Source organism: Pygoscelis adeliae, unplaced genomic scaffold (assembly GCF_000699105.1).
Source record: "Pygoscelis adeliae isolate BGI_AS28 unplaced genomic scaffold, ASM69910v1 Scaffold122, whole genome shotgun sequence".
Taxonomy (NCBI): domain Eukaryota; kingdom Metazoa; phylum Chordata; class Aves; order Sphenisciformes; family Spheniscidae; genus Pygoscelis; species Pygoscelis adeliae.
In genome coordinates this window covers 1,989,503-2,003,486 of record NW_008824358.1, presented here as the reverse complement: position 1 = coordinate 2,003,486, position 13,984 = coordinate 1,989,503, and the positions used below count along the sequence as shown (strand labels likewise).

At 39.9% G+C, this 13,984-nt stretch overlaps 1 protein-coding gene across 1 annotated transcript in view; it reads left to right on the top strand.

Annotated features, from left to right (window-relative positions):
* Positions 1–13,984, top strand: part of PLCB1 (phospholipase C, beta 1 (phosphoinositide-specific)) — a 311,317-nt gene that overhangs the window by 143,265 nt on the left and 154,068 nt on the right. Inside the window, exons 3-4 of the mRNA XM_009319577.1 lie at positions 5,419–5,559; positions 12,332–12,411. Coding sequence (XP_009317852.1) covers positions 5,419–5,559; positions 12,332–12,411 — 221 coding nt within the window. The remainder of the gene's footprint in view (positions 1–5,418; positions 5,560–12,331; positions 12,412–13,984) is intronic.

The following is a 13,984-nucleotide window of genomic DNA, read 5'->3' as shown; positions in this document are numbered from 1 at the left end:
AGATAAGACTTTGTTCTATTTGAAGAAAATCTGTGGGAGTTTTGCCTTTGACAGAGTCACAATGTAAGGTCCTATTTTAGCAAGGTTCTTCGTTTAATTTAAGCACAAACTTGAGTGTTTCCTGGAAAACACTGTGCACATGTAGCTATCTAATTACCCTTCTTTTCCCCCCATCTCCCCTCTCCTGTGATACATAAAGAGCTAGAAAAATATAAATGCAGTTTTGAATGCTTGGAAATCTTATTCTGAAGAGCAAGGAACTAAGATGAAATTCTGATGCCAATTTTTGGAACCTCTCTGGTCCTGAAGTTATCAGGACACAAATACAACAATTTGGGATTATGATATAGAGTCTAGGGAATTCTCAAGTACCCATATAGCTATGTAATATAGTTCAAAAATCTACGACAAAATGTACAGTTCTGCCCAACCCTGCTTTACTGAAACTTTTGCTTCATTAAATACAGTGTTTTAAAGGAAGGAGCATGGCATATTTTTAGTACCAGAAACAGAAAGCATCTGGAAATTGCAAGTCAGATTGACAGAAGTAATGTAAATAGCTGATAAACACAGGAGTTTGCGTATAGGGTTTGGTGGAGGTTTATTTGGGGGTTTTGGGTTGGGTGGTTTTTTTTTGTAGACATCTACTTTTTGGAGGCTTTGGGATGCTTTTCATACCTGTAGCTTCAGTAGGACTCAATTGACATCTTAAAGACAGTGTTTTACTGCATGAGATGCATGAGAAAATGATTTCGGTTGATAGCTGTTTGGGGGCAGGGAGCGTATGACATTTTGCACACATAGGGGTGAATGTGTATAGATAATTTAGTACACACTGCATGTAGTCTATACGTGTAGTTTAGTCTATAATGACCCCTTTAGGTTGTTTGCATTGTAAATTAATGTCTTCACCAAAAAATTTCCCGTAGTACTTCAATTGCACAGCTGTTCTAGCAACCCAGAAGTTCTGGCTGAGTCTTTTGATAATCATCCAGTTTGGCCTTCACGTTGCCTGTAGCTATTAAACCCCGAGGAAAACCTTTAGCATCGGACAGATTCTTTCACTGTTTGATGTAGGTCTGGGATCAGAGACAGCTGCTCTCAGAGATGGTGCGGCAGCTTTGAGAAGCATTAGTAACAAAAGGTAGTGCGTTATATCTGAGGTGAAACCTTGGCATGTTTGAATCAGTGTTTGAGTTTTACTGAACTGCATGGCAGCCTTTTATATATATACGTATGGCAATGTATTAAAAAAACAGAAAATTTTCACAGACAGATGGTGTGTTGCAAGTTTTCAGAAAAAAGAGATGGGGATACTATTAAAAGATGTTATGGCATTTACTGTAATGCGCAGAGCACACATTAATTGGAATTTAAGTGTTAGGAGCTACGTTTTAATAACACCAGCCACAGCTGAAAGCAGTCTTCGTGGAGATTGTCATTAATGTGGCTGAATAGCTTCTTTAAGTTTACATTATTTTTATGATTTCCAATGAAAGGAAAATACAACAGGAGAAAGTTTTGGAATCTATTTTTATCCATCTGTCTACAGGATCCTGGTTTCTAACAAAACATCATTATTCAGCGTTTGTTCATGAATATTACAGGAATTCCATAAGCTTTTATTTATATTTTTCCCCAAGTTTCTGACTAATTTTTTCTATTTTCTATTTCTGTTTTGGATTGATTTAAGGTATATTTTCTTTTGATAGTTTTGTCAAGACAGCAAAACCAAATAGGGAGGGCTTTTTACCAAATGAGTGGATAGCCCTCTGGCCAACTCTCGCCTCAATTGGACGTGGTTAATCTTATTTTTAATGGATTCTGAAGCTGTTTGTGCTGCCAATACTATCCTTGTCACCTCCTCTGTATTTGCCTGCTCACAATTTGCATCTCCCTCCAGGAATCTGTCAGCCCTTTAACCACAGAGGCGTCCCAGCAGAAACACTGGCTTTCCTGACCTGGTTTCAGGTCAAGCCTTCAGGCAGCTCCACTCCTTGAGCTGAAGCTCCTGCTAGACTTTAGTGGAAGGGAAAAAGCAAGCTGACACCTAGACCTTTTGAGTAAAAGAAGCAAAAGGATGCTGCTTTGCCAGAAAACATCAGACTTGATAAATCTTTGTGCTACAAAGAGAACTTTGATGAGTTACGTGGGCACTGTCAATAGCCTGCTGTTTACTGAGCATCCCATGGGCATGTTCCCTAACATGATAGAGCTTCAGTAGCTCAGGTGTTTGAAAAATGACTATAATCAATATGCAATAGGTACAATTCTTCTGAATGTCTCTCCGAGCTCAATATGTTCATAAAAAGGCCCCAGTCTAGCAAAGAGCTTACGCCAAAAACCAATCTGTCCGCTCGTGAGCCAGTATATCAAATGCAGCTCCAAACAGCAGCAGACGTGCAGTCTCGTTCCTCAAAATGGAATTATCAAAATCAAAATAATCCGATTTACATAAAAGAAGCTAAATTTGGTCTTGCTGCTTGGTTTTTTCCATGTGCTTTCCTATCATCTCCATGGGAAAACTTGCTGACGTTTTAAAAAGGGCTTTGATTCACAGAGCTTCGATAGTCTTCAAGATTTTGATAAAGGATATTTTGCTCATCTCCTTAGTAGTGTTTGCAGCTAAGTGTGGTAATAAGGGAGCAGAGCTGTTCGTGAGGAATGTGAAGGGCTGACAGTGTGCTTTGCTATCTAAGTTTGAGAGCTTCAGATCTAAGGACCAAAGAATATGCGCTAGATCATCAGTTAAGGGCTAAGTTGTCACTGACAACTGGAAATGCAGCTGTCACCCTTAAAGGGCAAGTACACCCATGGCAGGGGTCAGAAAGGGTGTGAATCCTGTTAGTATCAAAATTATTCTCTTTCACCGAACTTATAATAAAAGTATCTATTTTAAGTCTGTGGAGCACATTGCAGGTTACACTGAGATAGCCCAGGATATGCAGCGTATGCCCTTTATTAATAGGTGCTGGATGGTGGCCAGGTAACGTATTGCTGTAAGGGACTGTGTGCTTCAAACTTTGTTAGACAATCTTAAACAGAATAGAAGAATTCAGCATTTTACTCATCCAAACCCAACAACCCAGAGAGGATGGTCTGTATAATTTTTTGCCTTCAAAACCTGGAGAAAAATACTGCGATTTGGAAGACCAAACTCATACTCGCATTGCCTGATTGTCCACTTACTCTGCCCTTCTAAAAACCTTACTGAGCCAGTCCCAGATAACTTCTCTTTTGATGAATTTGCTTTCGAAAAACATCCCATTTCAAATATGTTTCTTTTTTATTCTGTGATGCATGGCTAATGCGTATCTTCGACTAACTAGAGTATGATCCATCATAGAGACATCCTACAGCTGACTACAAATACGAAGGAAGAAGGTTATCTTCTTTTGTTGCTACGATTGCATTTCATCACCAAGAGTGAAACTGTGAGCGAGAGGTTCAGCCAGGGAAAGGAAGAAAGGAATGACAAATATGTGAAAGAGAATAAAACCAGATAGACAATCCTGTTCAGTTTGAGTTCAGAAAGAATGATGCTCTTCCCAGACAGGCCCCTCAGCAGAAGCCTTTATCAGTCTGATTTTGGGTTTGAAACGGTAGAGAGTAAAAAGCAGATGTGTTCTCATCTCCCAGAGAAATTACACAGCCTGTAAATAAAAGAGGAAGTAACCCATCTAGTAATACACCATCGCTAACTTAGCATCTTCAGGGCATTTCTCTAGCTTTTCTCCTAGATGTAAATTAACACAATTTCTTGGTCTTTCTCCTTCAGATTCCCGCCTCTAGAATGCAACTACTACTTTCATATCTCTCTCCTGTTTTTCTCTTATGTGAAAGCCTGTCATTAACTTGTTTACCCACAAAATCTTCTTTGTCTCAGAGCACAATCATATTCCTTCTTTACAGAACCCTCAAATAGGATTATTCTGTCTGTTTTCCTGCAACGCTTGCCATCATACCCAGTATTTAATGAGGCTCAGCGTTTTATGATAGACAGCCTTGTAGTTTCTTTCCAGTTAATACGCCATACTTCAAAATGCTCTCCTAAACCTTGTGAAATATTTGGTGAACATATGCATAACTCCATTGCCTACAAGCAGATGTGATACCAGTCAGGAGATGCCCTTTAGGCTGAGGTCTTGTTGATATAGGATTTCCTGAGAGATCCATGAAAAATGACCCTTTTCATCATCTTAAGCTTATCATCCTGTTACACTAAACCTAATTTGTATCGGTCGGTGGAGATTTAGATTCTTACTCAAAAGTTATTAAATATTAAGCAGTAGCATAAACACTAAACATATGCAGACAGTGGGGAAAAAAGGCTCATGTGAGAGTGAAATGTAAACTGCAGTATATATTTGTGTCAGTTTTGAAATCGTTTGATCTCTGCACAGAACCTGTCATCCCATAGTGATACTATTTGCTGGCCGTTTCTTAGTATTTGTACCAGACTGAAAAATCTTGCCTTTTAGGAAACCTGAGCTTTCAAATTAGACTGGCTGTATTCAAAGGATTGAATTCAGTCATGCAAGGCTTCTTTTCATCTGTCTTTGCCTTTGTAAACTTCATCTTGAGGCCAAGGACCAAGCAGTTTTCTTAGTTTGAAAAACACTGAGTGCATTTCTTGGAAATACTGCAGCCTAATAGAAACTAGTAGAGTTGCAAAATAACCTGAAATTGTTTCTCGCATGCTTATGCTACCAATGAAGCTGAGGTTCAGGCTATCGTTAGCTGATAAGAATAATTGAATATATCTTTCCATCACAGAAATGTTATGTAGTCATTTCTATATTGGATATAAACCAGAAAAAAGACTAAAAACTAAACAGAAATGGAATATATCTCATAATTTAAATAATGCATGGCCTTTTGGACATGAAGAAGAAAGAGGAAGGAATCACCAAAATTCCATTATTCATTTCATATTGTTTAAGACAGTTAATTCCATACAGTCTTCTTAATTCCTTAGGAAAAACTAAGTTCTCATTTTGAGCTTTATCTAAAATCCATTAAAATCATAGCGAATCTCTCTGCTGAGGCCAGTAGCCTTTGGACAGACTGTGTTATTTTGACAAGCAAAACAGTTTATGTGTGCTTAACTTCTGAGGCAAAAATAACTGAGAACAGGAATGTGCAGCCATCAACTGGACAACTTTTAGTCTGTACTGTACCGATACAGAGCTCAAAGGCTTTGAAGGATTTACAGTAGTGATTTTCTTTTTATTCTGGGTTAATAACTTTAAATATTTTAATGACTAATTAACCGGATCAGAACCTAGTGCCATCATGTTTAAAATGTTCAAAATAACACAAGTTTTCAAAATGGAAGTATTTGCAAAAATATTCACCTCTTTTAGTATAAGTATTTGGAAAAGATTTTTAACTATTTTGTAATGTATTTACCTGCAGGATCCCAAACTGCGCGAACTCTTGGATGCTGGGAACCTGGGAGGTCGACTGGAAAATCGAATGATAACTGTTGTCTATGGTCCAGACCTGGTCAATATATCGTACTTGAACTTGGTGGCATTCCAAGAGGATATAGCAAAGGTAATACACATTCATCTGTGTCATATAAAATGAAAATGTTTTTAAAGTATTGAGATAGGGGTAAATGAGATAAAAGCAGAGATGGCTATGAAATGAAACACAATTCTGCTATAGGGCTGTGCTGCTCAATACCAAAGAAGAAATATGCAATCTTTTTTTTTTTCTAGGAGTTAATTCCACAATTTTTTTCCCCAGATATGTGTGCTCATCTTCAGAACATTGCTTGTAAAGCCCAAATAAGCATTGTGAAAATAACGGTACACACAAATTTTTACTCAGCTACAAGATGTATACTGTGACTCTCCAAACACAGATCAATGTCTTTCAGTAGTTATCACCCATTTATGTTTGTTCTAAGTGTGCGCGGATCATGGATCATCTGTGAGAACAAACTTTGTAAAGTGTTGACTTCTTAAGATTGACCTATATCATAGTAGTGGGAATCTACAGCTCTACCTTGTATAGTCAAGTGTGTCAGCAGTCAGACACTTAATTTAACTTGCACACATGACCATTTCTGCTCGTGTTCAAAGGTTAATTTTAAGCATTGCATTTTGTCTGCTGATAGCCCTCGATAAGAATTGTGACGTCAACGTCATTACCTTGGCAAAGTATTTTTTCCATGCAGGTATACAGTCCCTTCATTTCTCTGCAGCACCCACGTAAAACACAGTTGTGTGTCACAAGCAAGTTACAATTGATATTAGTACATGTTTTGGGTTTTTTTCCCTTCTTCCAATTTCTATATGACTCAATTGTGTTTAATAAAATGGGAGCTCTTTGCTTTATCTATTCCAAACTGACATTCAAAAGCTACTCCTCTTTCCCCTTCCATTCATGTAGATGGACTGATGACAGCCACCAGATAACCACACACAGTACACACTTTTGTATGGTTTGCATCCTTGAGTCCACTAGATTGCACTAAAAAGATAATTTCTCTGTAGACTGCTGTTACTTAACAACAGTAAGGAGTTACTTTGTCACCTCACAGGCAACAAGGATGGTCAGACCAGGTTAAAAAAGGTCAAGGGATGAAAGCCTTAACCTGGGAGGATATAGGTTTTTCTTGTCAGGTTTCTGTATCTGCTGATCTTCATTAGCCAATGGGTCAATTCAACAAAAACACAATTTCAGCTGTTTCTTTGATATGAAAGAATAGAAACAGAATGAGTTTGTGGTGGTCCACGGACTGCTGAGAGGGAAGTGCTGTCCTCCGACTTGAAAACACACCGCTATACGCTACAGGGGTGATTAAGAAATGTTAACATTGCAGAAGTGAAAACGATTGAAACAACTCTTCAGGAAAAAAAAAAAAACTAAGCATATGATGGAAAATGAAAAGGTATGCTAAAGCTTTACCAGCAAAATTTGTTAGCCCTTACCAAGGAAGAGGGAAAATCACCTGACTCAGAAGCGTATGTCCTTCTTTTTCTCTTTCCTGTCTAGCCAGCAATCGGTGAACCATAATCTGTTTGCTAAAACAGTGCAGAAATTGGTATTTTAGGGCCATTTTCTGTTTGGTAATGGAACCTTAAAAATACTGTAGATAAAATCATGTTTTAGAAGAGCTTGGCTGCTCTAAATCCTGAGTAACTCCTACGATCTGAGTCACTAAGAATCTACGTCTTCCTTGTTATTTGTAAATGCAGTAGACCAAATAGATTCATATTTTATCAGTCAGGCACTGTGGCCTGGGGATGGGATTTTCACAGCATTGCAGATTAGCTGTGCTTGCCCTGAAATCATGCTAAATATCCTGATTGTTTCAGTGAGAGCAGAGTTTGGTCACTGTTGAATGCATCTAAAAATCCTTCTTTCTTTAACGTGTTCTCCAACTCTGTATGAGCCAGACCACAGAATCTGGTCCTTATCATCTCCAGGACCCATGTAGTGACTCAGAGGCGTCGTTATAAATAAGCACATCAGGGAGCTCCGAGAAGGCGTGTAAATACAAGACGTTTTCAACGTCACACATGCAAATTTTGACCCTTCCTTTTGCTGATGTTCCAGGGAAGGCAAGTGCCAATGAAAAACTCCCCCACCTTTCCCTTTCCAGTGCATGAATGTTTTTCAGATTAACCCTTCATTTGTGATACCTTATTTTTCAAGTTGTGTGACAAGTATCGACCAGTCCTCCCCTGGAGGAGAAAGGCAAAGTAAACTGTAACAGTCTTAGTGAGGCAGTTAAAATTATTCAATTATGGGGTTTTCTTCCTTTGCAGAAGAGGCTTCCTGTTCTGCTACAAACTGTGTTCATCACATCCACTGGCCAAGTTGTGGGAAAATTATGAAAATATGAGCCCTGGGCTATTCAACTTGCTCTAAGTGAACTCAATAAAGAGCTAGAAATGATGATGTAGTCACGATGTACTGATTTATGTGCATTCATTCCTTCAGGAGAAAGTAACTAATGTTTAAAGTACATTAGTGATGAGCAGAAGGGCACTGAGCAGCTGATTTGTTCAAAGAAGGCGGCTTGAAATACATTAGGTATTGGTCTAAAAGGCAGATTGCTAGACACGTCTTGATGATGAAGAGAAATAGCACTGATACAGTGCTTGCTTATTTTCAGAGGGGTGTGCCTGTGCCTGTCTTGGGATAGGATTTGTGAGCATCCACCAACATAGCACTGCGGAAGCCAGGATAAAGAAAGAAGTTTATTCTCAAACCCTATTCTAAGTGGGTGCTCTTTTTCTCTGTCTCCATTCCCAACGTGAAGAAGTACAACCTGTGAACCTCTGTGTCTCCTCTACAGTATTTCATTCTCTTCCCAACTCCAGCAACTTCAACAGCAAACATCCCATCTTCCCCATCTCTTTCCTCTCGCTCTCTTTTGTGCCTCTCATGCCAACTCTGTTCTCACCACTCTAGTCCATCCTGGCCATACAGATCCCTACCCAGAGCTCAAGGAAATCCGTTTTTCCCCAGTTTGATGAGCTTTGGATCAGATCCATCACTAAGAGCTGATGAATTCCTCCATAAGTAAAATTATGTAGTCAAAGGTGATTCACAAGTTGTGCTATACTATGCTTTCCAGCATAGTCTTTATTTTTCCAGCTTCTTAGGCATATTTAAGAGCTTGATCAGTATAATAAAATGGTAAAACAAACCATATAAATTCATGTCCATTTGATATATTTTTTAAAATAAAATTCAGAAGGTTGCCGAAAGTGTAGAACTTCAGCAGCTTGCTTTGTTAACCTCCCACCAAAACCAAATGTGCGAGAAACACTGCCTTCACACGTAGTCAGTTCTGATTTGAAGGAAGTGTTTTCAAGAATGTGTGCTGTCTTTTCTTATGAAAAAAGTCTCATCTCTTCTGTTGAGATAAATGTCTTACGGTATGCATCCTGATGCATGTAATAGAGGAGAGAAATTACTTGCTGAGCAACAGATTTCCAAATGAACTGCTGCTTATACGCTACCTGCCGAAGCACAGACCAGCTAAATAATTTGTTAGTAAAGTTCACAGGAATGATACAAATATGAATTAGTGTAACAGGATGTAGCCAAGAGGAGATCGAGTTCAGGGAGCTCTTATCATGATGGATGTGACTTGCTTGGAGTTGAATGTCAGAAGGCTGGCTTCTTCGCTACCGAACGGGATCAGAGGCTTCCAGTCTGCACACAAGTTTGTTGGCGCTAGTACAGTCCTATTTCAAAATACCCAGATTTATATTTTCCTTTTGTATTGCATTTGCACAGGAGTCTGCAGCTACTGTGGTGATTCAGAGGCTGTTATAACCTTTCCGCAGTAGGCTGTTTTCTTTCTACACATAACAGCTTTCTACCCCGCAGAGCGCTCTCACCGAGTGCTGCCTTCTGGAATCGCTGCTGCTGGTAAGGACGGCTGCAGAGCGCATCATGCACGGAGTTAGAGTATGGGCTTTACTCTGTACCATGCAGCAAAACCAAGGAAACGGAACCATTTGGTAGCTAAAGCGGCGAGACGCATCTTGGCTCACAGCTTGGTGCAAGCCCATCAAAGTCAGTCCAAAGCATCTCCTTTATTTCTTCGGGTCTGTGCTCAGGGCTGTTGTTTTCCCTCCTGCTGAGGGTTCAGATCAGTGACTGGAAAGATGACGTGATCCTTGGATTATTTTCTGATCTTGGTTTCTTGGCTGCGGCTCAGTGGTGGCTGGAATGAAGACCCTAAAATGGAAGAGGCAATGAGCAAGTATTGCTTGTGACTTGTTGACTTGGCACCTGTATCGTTAGAAATGGCTCAGCCTGCAGGTAGGCCTTAGAATATTTGGCAAGAGCGATGTGATTGCTTGAAGAGCCAGGAAAAGCTAGCAAAGGAACATGGCAAGACTGTTTATATAAATAATGCTTGTGACAGGCACATAATAACCAAGTTCCCCTTACATTCCTGTCAACAAATGTTCGGACAAAGAGAAGGAAGAGCTGGGGTGTGGGGTACTCCTGAAGCGGCCTACTTCTGTTTTCTACAAAATACTTCCATTTTAAGCTCAGCGGAATCAGCGAGATCAAAACAAAGTCTATCAAGATGTGTTAAAAGCCAACATATTTTCCTAATTTCTAAATGATATTTTACGTTGCCATTAATCTTTGCAGCCGTTGGTGTCACAGGGAGAAGTTTTAACTGCTATTATTAGAGCCTAAACAAAGCAGTGTTTACAAGATGAGCCTATTCTGAGCCTGGAAAAATGAGTTGCCAAGAAGAAAAAAAGATGCTGTACTTAATACGCTCTTTGTTCCAAAAGTCACAGCAAAGCAGTGGTGTTGCTAACGAACCCAACTCCTTCTCTTGTTCTTTCTCACACCCCTGTTTTTTTCAAATTAGACCTAAGAAGGAAAAACAAGTAAAGAAAAAAAAATTGAAGTGGTCATGAGAGGTGGAGGGGAGGAATATCTCAGCAAGAGTGGTTTACCTCCAGAACAAGTAGTCTGTGTCTGAGGGAAGAAGGTTTCTCTGCCAGAAGTACCAGTCACAGGGAGATGCGTTGTCTCAGCTCCTTAGGTGTGAGGTTGTAAATGGGGTGGACTTAAGGATCTGGTGGTTGAAGGATATCAAAGGCTCATGTAACAGTGGGCATATAGGTAGCCTTATCTCTTCCTCGTTGGGAGCGACTGTGCGAGACCGGTTTCAGGAACAAGGTCTGATAACTTTCGGGAACAAATCTTAGCACGTTAAAAAAAACATATAAAAAATTATAACTTCTGAACCTCTCTCAAACTGATCACCTAGTCATGCAGAAACTTGAGGCTTTTTAGGTAAACCAAGCTCGTGAGCTCCAAAGTGACGTAGCAACATTTGTTTCACTGGAAGTCAACATCCTTATCAATTTTTGTCAGAATGAAATCGCCTTTTTTTTGTACTTTTCCTCAAGAAAAAAAAGAGCCAAGGAGAGGGAATACCTCCCAGAGAGTACGCATCTGGGAGGGTATGTGGCGATGGGAATTTTGGATCTGGACTGATATGAAAGGCAACTCAACTTTAGTTTCAAAGAAAACTCAGAAAACTTCATCAAGTAAAAAAAGAAAAAAAATCACATTGTTTGCAAAGGCATTGTTTATTTTCATTCTTTTCTTTTAAAGGGGTGAAACAAAGCCAATCCAAAACCACAGTTGTGATTAAAAAGGATTGCAATTAAAGATTGCAAATAAACACCAAGTTAGCAAGGAAAAATACGCCAAAGTTGTTGATGAAAAGCTGCAGGAGAGACCTGCAAGGGAGGAAAGTGACAGGACGAGCAGTGAGAGTCTAAACTTCGGATTATAATCATGGATCGGCCTTGCTGGGAACCCGGGAAAGGGCAGAGACCTAAGAGGAGGACTTCAGCAATCTGCATAGAAATGAGGAAAAATAAGTCAGGAAACTCAAGGGAGGAAAAGTGAGGGAGAGCCATGGGAAGAGCAGTGCCTGCAGGCGGAGAAGGGAGGTGTCCCGTGACCAGCTGGAGGACGTTTCTTCTCTCCATCAGGGTAGCAAGAGGGAAAAATAATTTAGCGAGGGATAGGACCACAGTGTAAGGATGTACGGTAGGGGAAAGAGGAGCTTTTCTGTTTGCAGTTGCATCTTCTTCCCGGTATATCAAAATAATTTAAATTTATTCCTATATATTTCTACTGGTTTGGTTTTTTTAAGCGTGTTTCTTATGTTGGCTGATAAGATCTTAGACAGAGTCAGTAGTTACAGTTCTTAACTCGGTATCCACCATAAAAGATAAGGCATGATATTTGTTGTCTGAATTACTTCATGGTCTGTAGAGAGAGTGATGCGGAGGCTGTCGCAACGAACTCTTACAAGAGGGGACGTTGGAGCAAGGGACTTACTGTGGTATGGTCTGTATCCCACCCTGTCGGGTCTGTCAGTCTTCAGAGGGCTTTAAGCCCATTTCAGCTTCATTTTACGAGAATGGTGGTAAGGGGCTCCTTTTTTAATCCTTAGTGTGTCAACCAGAACAGTGTCCAACACAATAGAAAATGTATTTCTCTGGGGCATTTATTTTGCATCTCCCACAAACTTGAATGTGCTTTGCATCAGACATTTATCCATATGATTTTTTTTTTTCCTAATACATTGGAATAAGATATCTTTTTAAAAAATATTTGTAACAGTCTTCATTTTTTGCAGCATAAGAAAATCAGGTCTCACAGATGAGGAAGGAAGCTGTAATTGGAAAAATCAAGTTCAGACTTTAATTAGGCACTTTTTACTAACGATATAATTTTCAAAAATATTTTTCCTTGTGTAAGTAAACATCCAAACTAAGCCTCATTTAATCAATTTTTCTCTCTATAGGAATGGTCAGATGAAGTGTTCAGTTTGGCAACAAATTTGTTGGCACAGAACATGTCAAGGGACGCGTTTCTGGAAAAAGCGTAAGTGGCCATAGTATTTAATGCTGTGGGCGTTGCTCTTTTCTCTGCGTCATTTTCCTCTTTTCTTGTTAGTCACATTGTCATCTATTGTTTCTGCTTTGATGAGTTGTCACTTTTCTAAACACAGGCTGTCCTTTCTCATGGTTTTAAAAAGCCTGTTATCTAAACGTCATTTAAACAAAAATCTTGTTAGGGTTCTTCTCGCAAACTACTAAGTCGTAGCAAAAAAACAGAATTAAATGCCATCTTTCCCTTGTATACCAAATTAATAGCTTCAGCTGTAGTCTGAAGCTCTCCATCTAAAATGAGGGAATATTCTGGACTGACTTGCTTCTGGTTTATTTCCCTTTTTTTCTGTTACTGATCAAAAAATGAGAAATGCAAGAAGTCCATTTTCCTCAGTCTAATCTCTCTGGTTTTCACGTGATTCAGAGGGAAGCTGTGAATCTGTTCATCTAGATTGCACTGCATAGCGCGCAGATTCTGAGCTGTTTTCAACAAAGTACAAAAGCTGTTTATGAGAACGTTTGGGGTGTAAAAACACACCTCCGAAAAGAAAGAGAACTAAACCTGAGATTAGCGATTCTCAACTGGATGATAAATGCACGTGCTGAGGGAGTTTTGCGTAAGTGATAGCATTGAGAACAGCATGGCAAAGCCTACCAGATAATGATGGTACGGAAACGGGGTACTTGCTGGCCTTTTGGGGTTCTGAAAGAGAAGCTATACCCTCCCCAGCCTACGAGTTGGCTGGTTAAATTCAGCTTTGTGTCTCCCGCAAACACCTTTTAATTTCTGCTCACGGACTGAGGCTGGGTGCAGCTAAATACCAAGCTGGGGCTTAAGTTCCTAAAACTTGCCTCCATCCAAGAAGCAAGTTAACTCACCCTTTTCCTGGAGTTGCTAAGACTGTGCATGCCTAATTTCATTAGATGCACCCATATTTAGTCAGAAGGTTCCCAACTGCTTAATTTTAATCCCACCTACGTATTCCTAAGTGCCTGTTCTGGGAGGGGTGCGGGTGTGTGTGTTTCCTTCTCATAGTGTTCGTTGTGGTGCAGCTGAAGTCAACAGAAATTCTTGAAGAAACTTAGAAGGTTGGACGTTGCAGGAACTACAGCTTTGTGTCTGATAACGCTGTGTTGGGACAGCAATGATATATTAGGCAAACAAAATCCCAAATGGATGGAAACATTTAACATTTCCTTTTTGCTCCACATGTTGACAGTGGAGAAAGCACTGTGCTAACCTGAGCAGAGCCAGGTGTGAGAGCAAGAGCAGAGGTGACTTCCTTCACTCCACAGGTTGGGATGAGTTACGGGGGCGATTTGATATTGCTATTTCCATGCCCCTTACCACTCAAATCCCCAGGTAGCCAGCAGACTTTGCTGACAGGTCTGTAATGGGGAGGATTGTGGCTGTACCTAATGGGCATTTTCATATCAGATTCAAAGGAGGAACGTGTTATCACGCAGTATTGTAGAGCCAGTCTTATTTGGAGCCATTTTTCGGTGGTTGTTCAAGCAATATTAATTAAAGATGAAGTCACCGGACGCATTGCGTAGATTCAGTA